The following is an 18,456-nucleotide window of genomic DNA, read 5'->3' as shown; positions in this document are numbered from 1 at the left end:
CACCCGTGCCGCTCCGACGCACTCCACTTGCAACCCCTGCTACAATCCAGAAACGAGAATGCTGCCAGAAAACGAGGAGAAGAAAGCAACAACCATCCATAGCAGATAATCTGGGAACTGGGCGGACGGCGAACTCCCCAAAGAGATGGGATGGGAATAGGAGGGGATGCGGCAGGCGAAAGGGACAGCACCTGGAGGATCTTGTAACTTGTTAGGTACCCCAGCTCAGCCTCGCGTGTGACCTACGTTGTTGGGACCGCCGTGCCCTCCCTCCCCTGGAGTTGGTGTAACTAAGCGGTCCGCTGTTATGGAATGCCTCGTTTGGGGTTGGAGTGGAAGTGTTCAGATAAATGCCCTATCCCGCTGCTCATTGTCGCCTTTTCCATTATTGTCTTTTTCACCTTTTGTGGCCGCCTGATACTTGATAATGAAGAGTCAAGATGGCTCAACTTTCAAAGGAAGAGGCCCGTGCAATTATCGACAATATCAGGGAGCAAAATGGCGGCATCACCCAGTCCGATCGAGAGCAGACACCGCAGAGTGTTTTACGCGTATTGAACAACTTACAGCGAAAATTAGGAGCCGCAATTAAAATGTATAGATGACCTTCCTCTTCCTACTTTGTCCCTAGGGTAGATGCTGATATCTTGCAGACTTGCCTCGAACCTCTACTCCACAGACGCACGATTCGTCTTTGAGCTGATACAAAACGCTGAAGATGCCTCATATAGAGTCATCCAAGCATGCAACGAGCTCCCATTTATCAAATTCACCGTGTGCCATGACCGGGTCATCATTGATTCGAACGAGGACGGCTTTTCTGTACAAGATGTTCGCGCAATTTGCAGCACTGGCGAAAGCACAAAGACCAACATCCAAGGCTACATTGGTGAAAAGGGCATTGGCTTCAAATCCGTCTTTAAAGTCGCGTCCAAGGTCCATATTCAATCCGGGCCATTCTCCTTCTATTTCGAACACAACCGTGGCGAAGACGGGCTTGGAATGGTCACGCCAATATCAGAAGAGCCCATGGACCTTCCTGTGGATGTGCGCACACGAATAACGTTGATCCTCTCGGATCCGTCAAAGTTCAATACCTGCATGAAGGAGATTCAAGATATTCCTGAAACGCTGACCTTGTTTTTGTCAAAGCTTAAAATCATTAGTCTCTCCATTCAGCCCCTGAATGAAGACCCGTGGGAAGTGTCGTACTCGTGTGCCTATGATACTTCTAGTTCCTCGATGACATTGACCCGAACTACCAATAACTCATCCCGACAGACCTTCTACAGAGTGGTGAAGAGAATTTTGTCGCCTTTACCCAGGGATCCAGCTCGAAAAGGCCGCCATCGAGCAGAAGTTGTTCTTGCATTCCCAGTCAGCGATCATTCAGCAGAACTCAAACCTGTCTGTGAGGACCAGTATGTCTTTTCTTTCCTGCCCATGCGAAAGGTTGGATACAAGGTAGGATTGAGTCTGTTCCAATCTTCAAGTACCTCTACTTACTCGAGAGAAGTTTATAGTACAGTCAGACTTCATCACCCAAGCGAGCCGCGAGGACATACATCATTCGCCATGGAACGACGCCATTCTTGATGGCGTGGCTGATACGTTTCGAGATGCCGTTATTCAATTCTGCGATCATCCGTCCCTTCGATATCTATGGTTGGATTACATCCCACAAAATGTGTCTGATCCTTTTTGGGCTCAGCTGCGGGATAAGATTATTGACCGCATGAAAACCGCCCGAGTTTTTCTCACGTGGAAGGAGAGATTGGACTGCGCCGAGCACCTTAGACAGGTACCACTGGACTGCCTTGATCAACACTCCCAACCTCTCTTTGAGGACATGGAACCAGAGATCTACCTCTCTCGAGGATACCAGAAGTCAAGTAATTTTGGGGATATTGCTTCCATGGGGATTAGGGCTATAGACTGGGTACCTGAAATCTTTCGCCTCGTTCAACCATATGTAGGCCCAGCAACACGAAAAATATTGGATCAAGATGACAGCTGGCATACCCGATTCTCAAAGCTTTTTCTCAATGGACTGGGCAATCCAAGTGTGGCTCCCAGGATCAAAAGACTGGATCTGATTCCGCTGGCTAGCGGCAGGTTAGGGTCTACAGCATCCGCTGATATATTCTTTCCAACTGATAGTTGTGGCATCCCAATCCCCAGAGACCTGCCGCTACGACTTGTCGATCCATCATCACTCACAAATTTTGAACGGCGAATGCTATTTAAACGTCTAGGGGTCACACATTGCAGTCCCCAGAGGGTCATTCGCCTGATAACTGCCAAATACAATATCCTCTTCTGTGTAGGCCTGGATCAGTCCATCGTGCACCTTCGTTATCTGTATAAGACTCTTTCCCCGGATGATACTTTGAATGATAGAGTATTCCTCATGGATCAAAATTTTCTTCCTATATACCGTAGCCAGATTGCACCGCATATTACCTTTGACGACCTATATTTCGAGGACGACAATGCTTACGGGATGAAGCAGCTATCTCGTGCATTTCAGTCTACTACAGGACCAGTCATACACTTCCTTCACAGCTCATACCTTAATGCTGGGTTGTCAGATATCCCAAACAATGGACGCTCATGGGAGGAGTGGCTGGTATCTGCGGCTGGTGTTCGCTGGGTGCCCAGGCTCAGAGCGCGGTCTACGATGGATTGCCTGTCAGAGGTGTTCGAGTCCATTGTGAGGGAGCACCCGGACAAGTTGCTTGGAGTGTTGAGGACTTACTGGCTCCGCTACAATGAATCGGACAAGTCTTCAGTTGTTATTTGTCAGCTAAGTAACGCTGAAATTCCCTGTCGAAACGCACAGTCAAAGCCCCTGCGGTTGACATATCTCCCCCTTACGGAGCTAGAAAATAAATGCGCAGATCTGGATATTAAGGATGACATGCCCTTTGTTCGTCTCCCATCTGAGTGGCCCAGTGAAGACATTGATGGATGGCGGTTCTTAGAAGAATTTGGAGTCGGAAGGGAAGCGAATCTACCATTCTTCCTCGATGCGCTGCGATGTGTAATTGAGAAGATTCGTCAGGGCGGCTTCACTATGCAAAGAAAGAGCAGCCTCTTTGAGATTTATGAGTCGATCTTTGACTGGTGCAGGGGGGAAGATGATTTCGACGCCATAAGGTTAGTACTTCCTGACTAGGATAATAGACATATCGGCTTACAATATATGATAGAGATGTTTTCAAGGGATTGGAGGCTGTCTATGTTCCCAGCAGCGAGTCCCATGATGAGTGTTTAAGCCCACCTGAGGATTGCGTTTGGAGTGGCCCTAGCTTTCTACGCGTCAGGTCCGCTCTCGGATTTTACGATACCTATAGGGAGAGCGGCAAAATCAAGAAGTTGCTCACTGGAATCCTCAAGATTCCCAATGCAGGTCGAGCCGTCTATCTCAAAGAGCTAGCATGGATGCGCAACAGAAGTATAAGTTTCGATAATCTTTTGATTGTCTATCGGTCGTTATTGGAAGTTGCAAGACCAAATAACTGGGAGCAAGTCCGGTATGTGTTCCCACTGACGAATCCCCTTTCCCATCACACGAACATCTTGGATACTTACATCCCCACCAGGTCGGCTTTTAAAGCCTGCAGCTTGGTGTATATACGCTCGCAAAACCTTTGGTGCAAGCCTAGCTCCTGCCTCTGGACCGTTGCCCCGCGTGTTGGCAATCAGTTTGGTATTGCCAGCGACTACGGGGAATTGGAGGAACTATTTGTGAGCAGATTGTTGGTGCAGGCTCCGACTATCGCAACTTATATTGAACAGCTGAAGACTGTTTCAACAGGCGGTTCTCCAAATCGCCAAGATATACAAAGTGCTATACTAAGCATTACTGAGCTTGGCCCCACGTCAAGGGATGTTGACGGCCTAAGACATGTCAAGTTCCTGCCTGTGAAGTTAAGCAGGGATAAAACCGTATATGAAAACCCTGCGGCAGAGTTCTTTATTGTCGATCGTATTGAGTATGGTTCTGCGTTTGATGGAAAGGTGCCGGTTCTCGACTTATCTCTGGAAGACGTTCGCCAGTTTCGCGGATTCTTGCTGGCCCTCGGCTTCGCAGACCGCTATATGTCTGCAGCAGTTAAAGAGAGCACAACTGTGCTGCAGCCAGCTGTAAATCCTACAGCTATCCTGACGCATGAGATTCGAATGAAAGCAAAAGCCCTTTTTCGGTGAGAGCCCTCCTGTTGTTTAGTCTCAATGAGTAGTTAATACTAAAGTCGACTAGATGTGCGGTACATTTCAACAGCACCAAAACTCTCAACAGAAAAGAAGCAGTTTGCCGAATGCTTCAAGGGGTACAGATCTATGAAAGCCAAGGGTTCTCAAAGACCTTAAACCTAACTCTGGGCGGATTAGCAATCACAGCGGAAAGCGCTCGTGGCCTGCTGCACCTTGAGGACGAAGGTGACGTCCTGAAGATCTATGTCCCCCGAGATCAGAAAGATAGACGCCGCTGCTATGCAAATCAATTACCCAAAGAATTAATGAACCATCTGGGTATAGCTGATCCCGCCGCCAGGGGAGTTTTTCAGAACATTATCCGGAGCGAAATGGACATTCTTGACGATATTCTCGAGGAGGATGGGATTATTCAGGTGGATATGGATCTATCTCATGATGGAGATGTTGATAGCCTGGCGGAAGATGAAGCAGCTTCAGATGTAGTTACGAGGAATCTCTCCTCAGGTCATGCCGGCCCACGGCCTGAGGCCCTTGCGACGACACCAGAAAGCTACGGCTCTGAAGGCGGTAGTGACCTGGAGCCTCCTACCGTGGAACATGAATACAGGCAGTCTCTGGCATCATTACCACAAGACAATGCTCGCCGCCATACGGGTTCATCCCGGTTGTTCCCCCATCCAAACAGAGTTGGGAACAACGAGAGCCCTGTTCCTGAGGAACTCCAAGATAGATCCGCCTACACTAACCTGCTCATTCAGGTCTCCACGGCAGCACGCCAGGCTAACTTTGAAATAGGCACATTAGATGAAGCATTTACTTCTAGAGCACCTATCTCACCGGCGCTTTCGGCCACCCCCTTCGGGAATCGTCGACTAAACCAGCTGGATCATGACACTCGAATAGGCGCAGCAGGGGAACTGTTTGTAAGCAGATTGCAGCCGTGACGGCCCAATGGTTGGTGCTTTTATGGCTGAGCCAGGCTGATCTTGATTTAGGTCTTTGAACTTCTCTCTCGTCTAAATCTACCCGGCTTCGGTCGACAGAACTGGCGGAGCAGCATTCGCAAGGAAGTCCGTTCTCACCCCGACTATCATGACCTGGAACCGTGGAACGGTGTGGAGACCGCGGATTTTGTTTACAATGATTCAGAGGGGGCTTTGACCCGCCTGCTGGTTTCCCAAGACCTGGCAGCACCTTCTTGGGGTTCTGCTCGGCCGAGGTATCTTATCGAAGTAAAATCAACAGTGTCGACTTTCAATACTCCCTTTTATATGAGCAAAAGCCAGTTCCGAAGGGTATGTCCTTTTTGTTTACTTTTCCGTCATCCTTTCCTTCTGGATGCACGTTCTTCATGAGATGGCGCTGACATTCCAACTTGAAGATACATGCCACGCCCCCACTATCCGAGCAATCGCCAAACGAAGTTTATCTCGTCTTCCGAGTATATCATCTTGGGACGGGCCATGAGCGGTTCTGGATCTACAATGGTGCCACTGGGCTTGAGTTTACTCCCGAGACTTATAGTGTTGTTCACGAGCCCATTCGGCTTAATTGAAGGAGACGGATACATTGCTCGAATAGTGGCCTTTTCTTTTTTTGGGAAGGGGAAGAGGAGGTTGGGCTCAAGCTTGGCGCGGATATCCATGTTGTAGTTGATAGTTACTCTATTAAGCAAGATTCGTCTCATCTGTTCTGTGCCTATTAGACTTAACCACATCATTGATGAGAGGTAGAGTGCAAGGCTGGACTGATGCAAAGGTGTATAAGAATTTATCATATGCTCATCCAAAACATATTACAGATTTTTACCCGAAACATTGCTCTTTCCGCCATAGTAGTCCCTGCCCTGATCAGGTTTTAGAGAACCCCAGGATATCCCAACTACCCTTAGTACCTTTGGACAAGCATAAGGCTGGACCTTAGGTTCGACCCCTTTGGAGGTAGATTGGTAGCAATGAGGCTCTGAGGTGAGGAGGGTGAGGAATGGGTGAGGAAGAGGGTGTAGCTATCCCGGTCTTCGCTGCATTTAGATTAGATATATGACGAAGCAAGTGAAGTCCTCAAGCCCTTCCCATGCTCTCTGGGAATTAGAGCTTGTTTGCTATTGGGAATAGGACCATGTCACCTCAGGAAAGCCCTTTTCATAGTTGTAGTGCCGGAGTTGACCTGAAATATTGGGCTGGCTTTGCGCAGGAAGTAAAATACCCCCCTACAAAATTCGGTCACTGATTTCCGTCGCCATATTTCAATCGGAACCCAGCACAGTCTTTTGGAAAAATTAGAATTTCCCAGGTCTGTCGTCATTCGCTTTTGTCGAAAGTCCTATTCCGAACCTTGAGAAGCAATAAATATCACACGTTCTCGCGCGAGCATATTCCGTAGCCTTGACAAGCGCAGATGCGTTCATCAGGACAAACAACTGCTTTGCCAGTGAATATATACTGCCATAGGTACTCCCATACCCGCCCTGTTAACCGGTCTGGTAAAGTGGTACGGAGCACCCAGTCACGCCAAAAAACGTACTGTGGAAGAGGAATTGCACGAATCCGCTCTGAGCTCACCGCAAACTGACTGCAGCAAGGTTGCGCAAGGGCCACAGGGACAGGTTCAGTGGGGAACAATTCCTTCCATGCGCGGCCGAATACAGCTGCCTCGGGAATCGCGCGGATATCTCCTTCATCCTCGACAGTGGGATGGATGTGATTTGGACACCCCGGTTCATGTTTACACCGGAGATTCATGTACCCTTCGCGAATGACGTGCTCGATCTTCAGTTGGCTCACCATCGTTTCGGAACTCAAGTTGAAAAAATCATTGTTGTGCCATGTCGCATTGTGCGCGTGCATGAAGATGGTGACGTTCGGTAGATTCTCGTAGTTGTCGATGATGTAGGTCAGGTACGGCATCAGCTCGTGGCCCTTGTTTTTGATAACGAATAGGTCCGCCTGAGGATCATCCACAACATAAACTGCGGGGGTGATGCTTCGGTCGGATTTGACTAGGCTGTCGACCCAAGTGGTATCCTCCGCTTTGAGCTTCGCGACCACGATTGTGCGAGTGTAGCCGCTTATTGCATGTGCGGATTGCAAGGGTCGTGTAGGCGAGCGCGAGCTCGAAGGGCTTGTAGCGCCATTGATTGCATTAGAATGGGCTGGCTGGTCGGCTTCTTCGCTAGTATTAATGTTAATCGAGTCTAGTTGTGGGAAATAAACTGTGAAAAGGGATAGCAATGCTAGCATGAAGATGGCAAAGAGCCATCGACGGTTTGTGAAGCGGCGGAACATGGCACCCAGACGTATGTATATCAAATTATCGAGAATTTATGCCGAAGCCCAGGGATCAAGTTGAGCTCGACGAAGCCAGGTCATGGAGCACACAGATCATGGCAGATATTCTTCAGGTTGGATGGTCTTGAATTGCTGATGGTGAGATCATAGTTCTAGTAACGTTTAGTGGTTTTCGCCCTTAATTCAGTGCCCCTTGGACACGTCCATTGCTCCTAACGATTGGGGGGTCTATAGCCTGAAGGCTGAGAGAGAGGAAGTGCCTAGCAATAGTTATATTGTTGAATCACGTATCTAAGCTGTACGATATCATGAAGTAAACATGTATGCCCCGTACATGCATCCTGTTCAGCCTTCAGGACCAATACGAATTGGTTACTTGGCTAGCAGTGACATTGGATTAGAGCAAACATTGTCCATGGGGTCAAAGTAAGCTGATGGCTAACCAGCCACCGTAAGTTTCAAAACTATCCAGTATAAAATGCCAACTTATTAATGGGTCATAACTGTCGTCGCATATCGAGTCAATACGCCTTGGTATCCTACACTCAGTCCCAATCATCAAGATACTGCTCATCACTATCACTTTTCGGCGGAGTATCAGATTTCTTTCTGAGGCGGCTATCATTTTCTTGAAGTGCCCCTAAGGAGACAAGGACCTTCTCAAGATCTGAAAACTATTGTCAGCATTCTAACCAGAGATGAGAAACCCCGCTTCGTAGGAAGAATCATTGACTCAATGATAATGTGGCACACTTCCCGGAGCACTCACCTTCGACTCTCGTCCGTGGTCCATTGAGTTCTCTAAGAGTAACGATTTGCCTTTTAATATCCCCGTCCTTATAGACCAAAATGGTGGGAGTGTTTTTCTCCGGATAACCTTCAATGCACAGATTTGCGCGAATCTCACAGAATTTAATATCTCCATATTTTTCCGCAAGCTGTCGCCATATATCACTTAGAACCCGGGATTCAACGTTTGTGCCCATCGACGAGGTCAGGTTCACGAGGACAAAGCATTTAGACGACGCCTCGGTGACTTCTCTAGAGTAGTCGGGTTTCTGAAGGGGATAGACTTGGTTATGAACACTTGCTTTCTGCAACCTTGAAAGTTCTTCAAGACGCTTTTTACTGCCTACCAGTTAGTCGAAGCCTGCAAGGCTGGTCGCGTCTACCTACCGATAGATTTCAAGAAACTCATCATCTTCTTCATCTTCTAGCGCAGCCAGCTCGTCTAAATCTTTATCCTCAAGTCGGTTCTCATGTTCTCTTTTACGAGCTTCTAAGATAGCTTCTTCTATAATCGGCGTGGGGGACGGCGGCTTTTCAGGTATAATTCCATGTTGGCGGAGTATATCATTCCTGGGAGCCTGTCAGAAGGGTACTCTGGAAGCGCACATGCACGGAGCAGAGGGTGCAGTACCACTCTGTATCGGCATTGGGATCATCAATTGGTACATTAACTGGCATATCCATCTTTGCAGAAGGTGAATTGAATCGTGATTCTTTTTATAACTCGTATGCCTGGTGCCAGAAGCAACGAGGTCACTGCCTTAAGTTGTATGCGGGCGGTGTTTGCACTGTTTGCTCAGCCACAAGTGGCTTGTGGCCCACACACACCGAGTGAGGCAACGTGTATCTCCAACCTCGAGACGAGCCCGACACTCCCTCTCCCCTAAACATTACTGCTGCGTTGCCTTTGGGGCCAATTAATTGACGGGCATAACTGAATGCGGAGTGGTCATTGGCACCAGCACTTTCGTCGAATTACCTTGCTTTTTCGTTGACGCCGTTGACCTCGGTGGGTGTCAAGTTGGCTTTAACCCAAGATAACACTGGAATACGTTTTACGCCGTCAAGATGAGTTACGTAAAGAGAGACGAGGATGCGGATCAAACGATGATGAAGCTGGACAGGACGACAGTTTTCCAAGATGGTAAAGTCTCTTCCCGAGGACTAATGGCGAGGTGTTTGGCTGACTGACGGCGGACCAGCGCGATTGTTCAATTCGTCCCCCATATCCCCCCGAAAATGCCGGACACTCTTGACGAAACTTGCGGTGCTACTGTTTACGGGCGAAAAGTTTCCCAAGGATGAGGCGACGACGCTATTCTTCGGGATTTCGAAATTGTTCCAAAATAAGGACCCGTCCCTCCGCCAAATGGTCTATCTGATATTGAAGGAATTGGCCAATACTGCCGAAGATGTTATTATGTCAACATCGATAATTATGAAAGATACCACAGTCGGGAGTGATGTTCTTTACAGAGCCAACGCTATCCGTGCACTGTGCCGCATTATAGACGTTCGTGGATCGCCCTTGTTGTTTGGGAGCTTTTGCAGGCTGACTTTTGAAGGCCACAACCGTTCAAGGCATCGAGCGACTGATAAAAACAGCAATTGTCGATAAAAGTCCGTCAGTCTCATCCGCAGCACTCGTATCCTCATATCATTTGCTCCCGATCGCAAAGGATGTCGTTAGAAGATGGCAGAGCGAGACGCAAGAAGCAGCCGCAGGCGGAAAACAGTCATCGGGCTTCCTGGGATTCTCCAGTCAGCATCCTCAGGTAATCTCACAGACCAGCCATATGACTCAATACCATGCACTCGGGCTTTTGTATCAGATGCGGGCACATGATAAAATGGCTTTGGTGAAAATGGTTCAGCAATACGGAGCTGCTGGCGCCGTCAAGAGCCCGGCTGCTCTCCTCTTACTAGTCAGACTAGCGGCAAAATTGGCCGAAGATGATCAGAGTTTGAGGAAGCCCATGATGCAAATGCTTGAGAGCTGGTTAAAGCATAAACACGAAATGGTCAACTTCGAAGCTGCCAGGGCAATTTGTGACATGAAAGACGTGACAGACGCGGAGGCGTCCCAAGCCGTCCATATTCTGCAACTCTTCTTATCGTCCCCCCGAACCACAAGCAGATTTGCAGCAATTCGAATTCTCCACAGTTTCGCTTCATTTAAACCCCATGTAGTAAACACATGCAATCAGGACATTGAGGCCCTGATATCTAATCCTAACAGATCAATTGCAACATTCGCGATTACGACCCTCCTTAAAACCGGGAACGAAGCTAGTGTCGATCGCCTGATGGCACAGATTTCTGGGTTCATGGCCGATATCACCGATGAGTTCAAAATTACGGTCGTCGAAGCAATTCGAACTCTCTGCTTGAAATTCCCTAATAAACAGGCCGGAATGCTTACTTTCCTCAGTGGGATTCTTCGAGATGAAGGTGGTTATGAGTTCAAGAGAAGTGTGGTGGAAAGCATGTTTGATCTGATCAAATTTGTCCCAGGAAGTAAAGAGGATGGTACGTTTCCAGTACATATTCTTATGCCTCACCCACTAACGAGATTCAGCTTTGGCACATCTTTGCGAGTTTATCGAAGACTGCGAATTCACCAAGCTTGCGGTGAGGATTCTACATCTGCTGGGAATTGAAGGGCCAAAAACATCACACCCTACGAAATACATTCGGTACATCTACAACAGAGTCGTCCTTGAAAATGCCACCATCCGTGCAGCGGCAGTAACAGCACTTGCCAAGTTTGGCGTTGGTCAAAAAGATCCGGAATTGAGACGAAGCGTCATTGTCCTCCTAAGACGGTGCTTGGATGATGTTGATGATGAAGTCCGTGACCGTGCTGCCCTTAACTTGAGATTAATAGAGAACCAGGACGAGATGGCGGAGCGCTTCATCAAAAATGGTGGGCCCCTTATCACTAATTACTGATGCCATCAAATTGCTGATTTATCGACAGAAAACATGTTTGCCCTGGCAACATTCGAGCATCAACTCGTAATGTATGTTACGGCTACTGATAAAGCGACCTTTGCAGCAGCCTTCGATATGTCCCAGGTTCCAATTGTCTCTCATGAGCAAGCATTAGCAGAAGAGAGAACCAAGAAACTGACTTCCGCAACCCCTACTATCAAAGCTCCTTCGATCGGTGCAGACCGCGCTAAACAAAATGGTGCTGCGGACAGCGCGAAAGCTGCTGCTGCCGCTACAGAGAAATACTCCGAACAACTCATGGAGATACCTGAACTTAAAGCTTATGGACCTCTTCTCAAATCATCACCGCCTGTTGAACTCACAGAGAGAGAAACTGAATACGTTGTCACCGTCATTAAACACATCTTTAAGAAGCATGTTGTTTTGCAATATGACATCACGAACACCTTGCCAGATACAGTCTTAGAAGGTGTGTCCGTTGACGCTACCCCTTCAGAGGAGGAGGAAGTGCTCGAATACGAATTCGATGTTCCGACGCCGAAACTAGCCACGAATGAGCCTGGCGTTGTATATGTTGCGTTTAAGAAGCTTGACGAAAGCTCTTACCCAATTACCTCATTTACCAATATTTTGAGATTCACGAGCAAAGAAATTGATCCGACAACTGGTGAACCCGAAGAAACGGGTTATGAAGACGAATATCAAGTTGAAGATCTTGATCTCACGGGCAGTGATTATATTATTCCTGCATTTTCCGCCAGCTTCGACAGTATATGGGACGACCTTGCTGCCAATGGCGAGGAATCCAGTGAAACATTGCAATTATCCAATATGAAAGGCATTCAAGGTATGCTGGATATCTCACAACACGATTTTCTCCCCCTTTTGGCTCGTTTACTGACCTCGTCATCCAGATGCTACCGAGCAGTTGATCGCTGTTTTGTCGCTCCAGCCACTCGAGGGCTGCGAGGTCGTCCTAAACAACAGCACTCACACATTGAAATTATACGGGAACTCTATAACGGGAGGAAAGGTAGCGGCTTTGGTTCGTTTAGCGTATACTGCAAAGACTGGTGTCACCACGAAAGTTACGGTCCGATCGGAGGAAGAAGGCGTATCTTCACTTGTAGTCGCGTCTGTTGCATAAATTTCAGCAAATGTATCCTTCTCTCTATCTATTCTTTTTAATGCCAATGGGCAGCTGCAAGCTGCAGCATAATCCCTATTCTCACACACCACCACTGGGCGGGATGTTACCATGAATGGCCTATACCTCCAAGGAGGCTATCCTCCTAATGTCCTGTGTGTGCTCTTGCTTGCATTCAACGGAAAAATTTCTAGCATGGTGAAAACGATTTTGAGAGACAATACTTTTTATCCCCTTGTTTGGTATTTGTAGATTATTCAACAGAATAGTGCTCTATGGTTCTAGTGTATTAACCTGATGCACTATGGATAAATACTGAAAACCTCACCCAGCATTGCCTTGTCATATCCCGCACCTTCAGCGTTCTTCCTCAACGCCAGAGTAATCTCCTCAACAACGGAATCGTACGACACGGAAGGGACATGTACCACATGAACACGTAAATGCCGAAGCCTCGGAAGCGATGACCCAAGCGCCCTTTTAAACTCATTAAGCGGGAAAACCCAGCTCACTAACGATGGCTCCATTCGAAGAACTTCCAACTCCAATTGTGTGTTCAAGGTTGCCAGGGTGGGAATGATTGTCGAATTGACATCACCGCCAGGGAGGCTGAGCCATTTCACTTTCGGAATGACATTGACAAGGTCGGCCATGAATCGGAAATGTGTAAAGTTATTGTCGCTGGTTATCCTGAGGCGGCGGAGGCGCTGCTGCAGTTGCGGGTTACCAAAGATCGCTTGGCCTGCGGCGATTGTGAGGCTTTTACAGTTGTGGAGTGTCAGACTGGTCAGTTTTTCCGGCCAGGAGAACTCCTCGGCGAACCGGGGGATATCAGCTGGGTCATCACCGCCAAACTGGAAAACGGTAAGGTTTGGAGGCCACGGTACATCGTTCGCCGCGAGGGAGAGCGATGTGTTTTTAGGTAGTCGCAACGTAGTAAGGCTGGTGAGATTTTTGGTGGCATTTTTAACATCGCCAAAGCTGAGCTCAGTGAGGACGAGTGAGAGGTCTAGAATTTGGAGATTCTGGCATTTTGAGATGGACAAAAGATTGAGAGACCTAGGAAAGGTCAGCCCTCCGTTCGCCCCTACACAAGCGTCTCTAAGTAGAGAAGCTATATAAAAACCGTGCGTCGACAACGGGAACTCACGAAATAGAGCGCCCCGGGGCAATAAAAAGTTCGAGTCCCTGTCTTACTGCCCGAAGCAGCTTTGCAGTCATGGAATTTGTGCTGTGATGCACGAGCTCGGACAGGTCAAGTGTCCGCACGTACTGGCCTAGATCGGATCTCTGGGAATGGGGTTGGTTGATGGGAGAAATAACAGCGGCGGCAAAAGCAGCAAAGTTCCCAGATTTGATGCTAGGCTCCCGATATAGAAAAGGAGTAGCGACTGAACACCACTGGCGGCATACGAGGCAGCATGACCGAAGGGTCGCATTCGCTTGGCTCTGATCCTCAATGTAAGAGAAAATAGTGCAGAGAATTTCAGGAGGCAGATAGATGTGGCGAGTGGGCTCTGGATCCGCAGCCATAGCGCTGGACTCTCCGTGAAATAAGGACGGGCACTTTGTTCCCCAGGCCTGTCTTGATGAGAAGAGATGCAGTGTTGATGACAGAATGAGATGATTTCACGAAGCAGCGATTGATAAGATAAGATTATCAGATCACGGAAATGGATTAGTCATTTAGTTAGCTAATCAGATGGCGCTAAAAAGTCACGTGTTAGAGATTAGGTAAGCTAGCTCTAATTGGGATTAGTTCGCACCCGGGAACTACAGTTCTTTTTTGTGTGAGATATCAATCGTCCCTTCAAAACAACCGGGAGAAACAGAACCCGAAGAAACCAGCTATAGAAACAGATTGCAGACCGTCTATTCCACCGCGGAAACCCCCTCTGGATGGAGGACAGGATTGATCTTGTCACTCCATCGGAACTTGAACTCCTTTCCAAGCTCCTTCTTAATCGCAGCCTGCACCGCATCCAACACATTTGCAAATACCCCGAAGCTTGCCGGATTCTCTTCGTCGTTCTCGCCGCCTTGAAATATGCCAGTCCGAACCAAACATGTGTTCCATCCGTACATATTGCCGCCAACAATGTCTGATTGAGGGTTGTCGCCAACCATATAAATGTTCTTCGGCAAGACGTGTTCGTTGTGAATCTCCTTCATCCATTGCTTCATAACCTCGTCTGCGAATTTATATGTAGCCAGCTCGGGCTTGCCGTACACGACACGCTCAAGGTCGCCTCCAGTCAAGGACTTGTACATGGCTTCAATGCTGATGCGGAACAGACCCTGAGTCAACCGCGGAACGCCATGCTCAGTGGGCATGAGTAAATCGCCTTGTGAGAAATAGATGGGAAGCTGATTCTCGAGGGGCGTTTTGGACTTGGTCTTCAACCTCCCGTTCTCGCTGAGGAGAAGGTCCATGATGATTTGCATATCGGTGGCATAATCCCGGGAATCAGCAAACACCATGATCGCCTCGAAATTCATTTTGTCGAAATCTTGAATTTTGGCCTGTTTTCGTTCTTCCTCGGAGAGTTTGCTCCATGGGGATATAGTCGGATCCCATGCCAGGATATCTTTCGGGAGAACTACGTTCTTGAACCCGTAGTCTTCAGCGACTTGTCGAATCTTATATCCGTCCCCGCCGGCCACAAGAACTGTTTCATAGTACTCTGACAACGCTTGCATCGGTGTGTGCGATTGGATAAACTGATCTGTCGAGATTGGCGACCCTAATATGCGGGAAAGCTCTTCAACTCGGGCTGATTCGGTTTTGCCCCCACCGTTTGTGAGCAAAATGTATGGGATCTTGATTCCTAGCTCGTTATCTCCATTGAGAAGCTCCATCACTCGCGCCGCTTCGGGTATAAGACGACTTCCATGGACCAAGACGCCGTCAATGTCGAAAGCAAAGGCCATGTTTTTGGCGGCTTCAACCTTTTCCTTTGCTAAATCCTGAATTTGGGAAGCCAAAATATCACGCTTGGCTCCTGCGGGCATCTCGATGCACCGAGGAGAGTCTAGAGGCGCGCGGGGATCGGGGAATTGGTAACGACACGCCAAAGGAGTTCCGCGAAGCTCTGCGATCCCTCATAGATGGTGCCAGGCTTAGGTTATGCATGAGCATGCCAGCGTCGCTAATGGAGCTCCTCAACGCTCGCACTTCGATGGCATTCCCTTCAAAGTGAGGGTCGGCGGGGATGCTGATCTGACCACCACGCACACTGCTCTCCCTTCTTCTTGGACCCCCATCTTGTCCTTGAAACTTGGCATCGCCGATATTTGCCATATTGACTCGAGTATATGGTCTCTAGCACGATTCTATGAGAATGCCTTTGAAAAAGAAGTGCAAAGAGGAACAGAGGAGAGAAAGCGGCTGCGCAGAGATAGCTGGAGTGGAAAAACAGGTAAGGGGTAGGAACCTTCGGAGCTTTATACTGAACTTGAAATGCGAGAAAGTTCCCGGGCGAAACCTGGAGGTGAATTTATCTTACAACTGCTCCACCTATTAACTCCCAGTCCCTAAATATCATCGTTGTCTCCAGCCAAAAGGCTTATTACTAACTCAAACCAGTGAATTGAGAGGCATTTCTTCGGAGCGTGGCGGGTTGGTGAATGCTGAAACAAGCAGACTTTTGCTAATTTTACCGCAATTCTCATATGCCGTTCACTGGCTGGCACAGGCACGGAAGTACTCCTTCAAAATGTCTACAGCATATTGATGTGACGTTGGGTGGCGGAGGTGGCTCCACCACTTTCGGGCAGAGTCCCTATATAAACAATGGGACCACTCACGCTGGCCACAGGGGGTGATAGCATTGGGATCCTCGCCTGAGAATGATACAAGTGGCCTTCACTTTGCACTGGCAATTGCCGGAGTTTGTATTTCACAAGCAGCAAGTCACATTCATAAAGTGGTGTTCAATAACGTGGCGGAGAGTTTGATGGACCCAAGCTTTGATAGAGCACAGCACGGGTGTCGATCATCGCTCGTTAGACCCTAAACCCTAATTTGTAGAGAATTTCTTCTGGAAACCATCCCTTATGACTTCATCCATCCAACTCGCTGCGGCGGGTCTTCTACTCTTTGACAAAGCTGTGGCTTGATTCCGTGAAAACTCTGATTCACATGGAGCATTGAGTTTTCGGAGTGGCCTTTACAATCTGGTAGTAACGTCATTTGTTCCGTTTGGGGCTCTGCGGTGGGATAATCTCGGGAAAAACCATAGACAGCCCTGAGGGTTAATATGAAACCCGCTGCTGTGGAGCGTGGGCGGATATGCCTTTCCCTGATTCCCCGGAGGTTCCCGTGGGTCGGCCTCACCATCTGCTGTTAAATTCAAACCGAGCTTCTGTTATGCCAACGGCCATGCCACCTTGCATTGCTATCACTTTTATCAATTGTCCCGAGGTTACCTACATCACTTCTCGACTTTCCAATTGAATCTGCAGAGCAGCATGTCACGGCATATCAACTTCAAGCTCAGCAATGGCGTTACCATCCCCGGCCTGGGGTTCGGCACATTCTCGAGTGAAGGGGCTAAGGGGCAAGCCTACGATGCGGTTCTGCATGCTCTCAGAACGGGATACAGGCATCTCGACTGTGCTTGGTATTACCGCAATGAAGATGAGATTGGCCAGGCTATCGCGGACTTTTTGAAGGAGCAGCCGAGTGTCAAGAGATCCGATTTGTTCATCACCACCAAAGTCTGGAACCATTTGCACGAGCCTGATGAGGTGAAGTGGTCGTTGGAGAACTCACTCGAAAATTTGCAGCTGGATTATGTGGATTTGTTCTTGGTTCACTGGCCAATTGCTGCTGAGAAGGATGAGAACAACATGCCTAAGCTCGGGCCAGATGGCAAGGTGCGAATATAGCTCTTGATATTCTAGAATTCACTTTGCGCACCCTCGCATATGGGGGATGCATTGACAGCCTCTTGCTGGATGGATTTGCTGATTTTACTCCCTTTAATGGAAACAGTATGTGATCAAAGAGGAACTGACTAAGAACCCCGAGCCAACATGGCGCGCAATGGAAGAGATCTATAATTCCAAAAAGGCTCGAGCCATTGGTCTCTCCAACTTCACCATCCCAGGCATCAAGCAAGTCCTCTCCTTCGCCAAAGTGCCACCACACGTCAACCAGATCGAAATCCACCCATTCCTCCCCAACACTGAGTTGGTCGAATTCTGCCTTTCGCACAACATCTTACCAGAGGCCTACTCGCCGCTTGGGTCGCAGAACCAGGTCCCCTCCACAGGCGAAAGAGTCGGGACGAATCCTACGCTTAACGCCATCGCGGAAGAGGGCAACCATACGCTTGCCCAAGTCTTGATCGCATGGGGCTTGAAACGAGGCTATGTCGTGCTGCCGAAGAGTTCGACTCCGTCACGCATCGACAGCAACTTTGAGGAAATCGAGTTGTCGCCGAAGCAGTTCGAGGCTGTTAACGAAGTGGCCAAGGGGAGACACTGCCGCTTTGTGAACATGAAGGACACTTTTGGATACGATGTTTGGGCTGATGAAAAGGCGTGATTCGAGAGGTCTAAAGAAAAATATGGGCCTACGGCCTGATTCAGGCTTGCTTCTTGCGGTTTAAGCATTGCATTTTGATCATACAAGAGGTGCCCTCAAAGACCCAACAATTGTTAACAGGGTGCAATCCTTCCACCAACCTGCTTCAATGGGTAGCCAAAGAAAGGAAAATAATGTCTCTATGAATTTGATTTGAATATATCAAAGAAACATAAATTGTTTGAGTTCCATTGGATAGTTCACCAGTTAAATATGACGGCACCATTACGGAGTATGTAGATCTACTTTTGCACCTGGGAAATCAACAACTCCCACAGGTCAGTTTTGACGTTGTGATTATATACCCTGACTAGACGTATATCAGAACAAAGCAAGGCGACTGTATTAATCTGGAAACTGATGTTGTTGGATAGATAGATATCTGCCCAGAAGATGATTCACCCATTTTTGAGCCCCCTGTTTAACCATGCTTGGCGGCTCACGCTAACAGACATGACATCAGGCGG

The 18,456-nt window shown here is 48.3% G+C and overlaps 6 protein-coding genes across 6 annotated transcripts; 3 read left to right on the top strand and 3 right to left on the bottom strand.

The window, feature by feature from the left end:
- Positions 1 to 440: 440 nt before the first annotated feature.
- Positions 441 to 5,776, top strand: UREG_05508 (uncharacterized protein; the record flags this gene model as incomplete). The annotated part of the gene is made up of 8 exons (XM_002584773.1): positions 441 to 595; positions 654 to 1,411; positions 1,524 to 3,159; positions 3,213 to 3,536; positions 3,606 to 4,208; positions 4,265 to 5,144; positions 5,217 to 5,516; positions 5,603 to 5,776. The coding sequence occupies 8 exons, from the start codon at positions 441 to 443 to the stop codon at positions 5,774 to 5,776; spliced, it is 4,830 nt and encodes a 1,609-aa protein (XP_002584819.1).
- Positions 5,777 to 6,572: 796 nt separating this feature from the next.
- UREG_05507 (uncharacterized protein) lies at positions 6,573 to 7,505 on the bottom strand (the record flags this gene model as incomplete). Its single annotated transcript, XM_002584772.1, has 1 exon — positions 6,573 to 7,505. One exon carries the CDS (start codon positions 7,503 to 7,505, stop codon positions 6,573 to 6,575), a length of 933 nt encoding a protein of 310 aa, XP_002584818.1.
- A 548-nt stretch (positions 7,506 to 8,053) lies between these two features.
- On the bottom strand, positions 8,054 to 8,981 carry UREG_05506 (uncharacterized protein; the record flags this gene model as incomplete). The annotated part of the gene is made up of 4 exons (XM_002584771.1): positions 8,054 to 8,175; positions 8,278 to 8,636; positions 8,685 to 8,867; positions 8,929 to 8,981. 4 exons carry the CDS (start codon positions 8,979 to 8,981, stop codon positions 8,054 to 8,056), a joined length of 717 nt encoding a protein of 238 aa, XP_002584817.1.
- A 384-nt stretch (positions 8,982 to 9,365) lies between these two features.
- On the top strand, positions 9,366 to 12,399 carry UREG_05505 (uncharacterized protein; the record flags this gene model as incomplete). The annotated part of the gene is made up of 6 exons (XM_002584770.1): positions 9,366 to 9,441; positions 9,500 to 9,810; positions 9,863 to 10,826; positions 10,876 to 11,223; positions 11,278 to 12,099; positions 12,167 to 12,399. The coding sequence occupies 6 exons, from the start codon at positions 9,366 to 9,368 to the stop codon at positions 12,397 to 12,399; spliced, it is 2,754 nt and encodes a 917-aa protein (XP_002584816.1).
- A 302-nt stretch (positions 12,400 to 12,701) lies between these two features.
- UREG_05504 (uncharacterized protein) lies at positions 12,702 to 15,700 on the bottom strand (the record flags this gene model as incomplete). The annotated part of the gene is made up of 4 exons (XM_002584769.1): positions 12,702 to 13,458; positions 13,550 to 13,980; positions 14,290 to 15,366; positions 15,422 to 15,700. The coding sequence occupies 4 exons, from the start codon at positions 15,698 to 15,700 to the stop codon at positions 12,702 to 12,704; spliced, it is 2,544 nt and encodes an 847-aa protein (XP_002584815.1).
- A 1,169-nt stretch (positions 15,701 to 16,869) lies between these two features.
- Positions 16,870 to 17,950, top strand: UREG_05503 (uncharacterized protein; the record flags this gene model as incomplete). The annotated part of the gene is made up of 3 exons (XM_002584768.1): positions 16,870 to 17,277; positions 17,305 to 17,394; positions 17,474 to 17,950. The coding sequence occupies 3 exons, from the start codon at positions 16,870 to 16,872 to the stop codon at positions 17,948 to 17,950; spliced, it is 975 nt and encodes a 324-aa protein (XP_002584814.1).
- Between the last annotated feature and the right edge of the window lie 506 nt (positions 17,951 to 18,456).

This window comes from Uncinocarpus reesii, genomic scaffold, assembly GCF_000003515.1.
Source record: "Uncinocarpus reesii 1704 scaffold_3 genomic scaffold, whole genome shotgun sequence".
NCBI lineage: Eukaryota > Fungi > Ascomycota > Eurotiomycetes > Onygenales > Onygenaceae > Uncinocarpus > Uncinocarpus reesii.
This window is presented reverse-complemented; position numbering and strand designations above follow the sequence as displayed.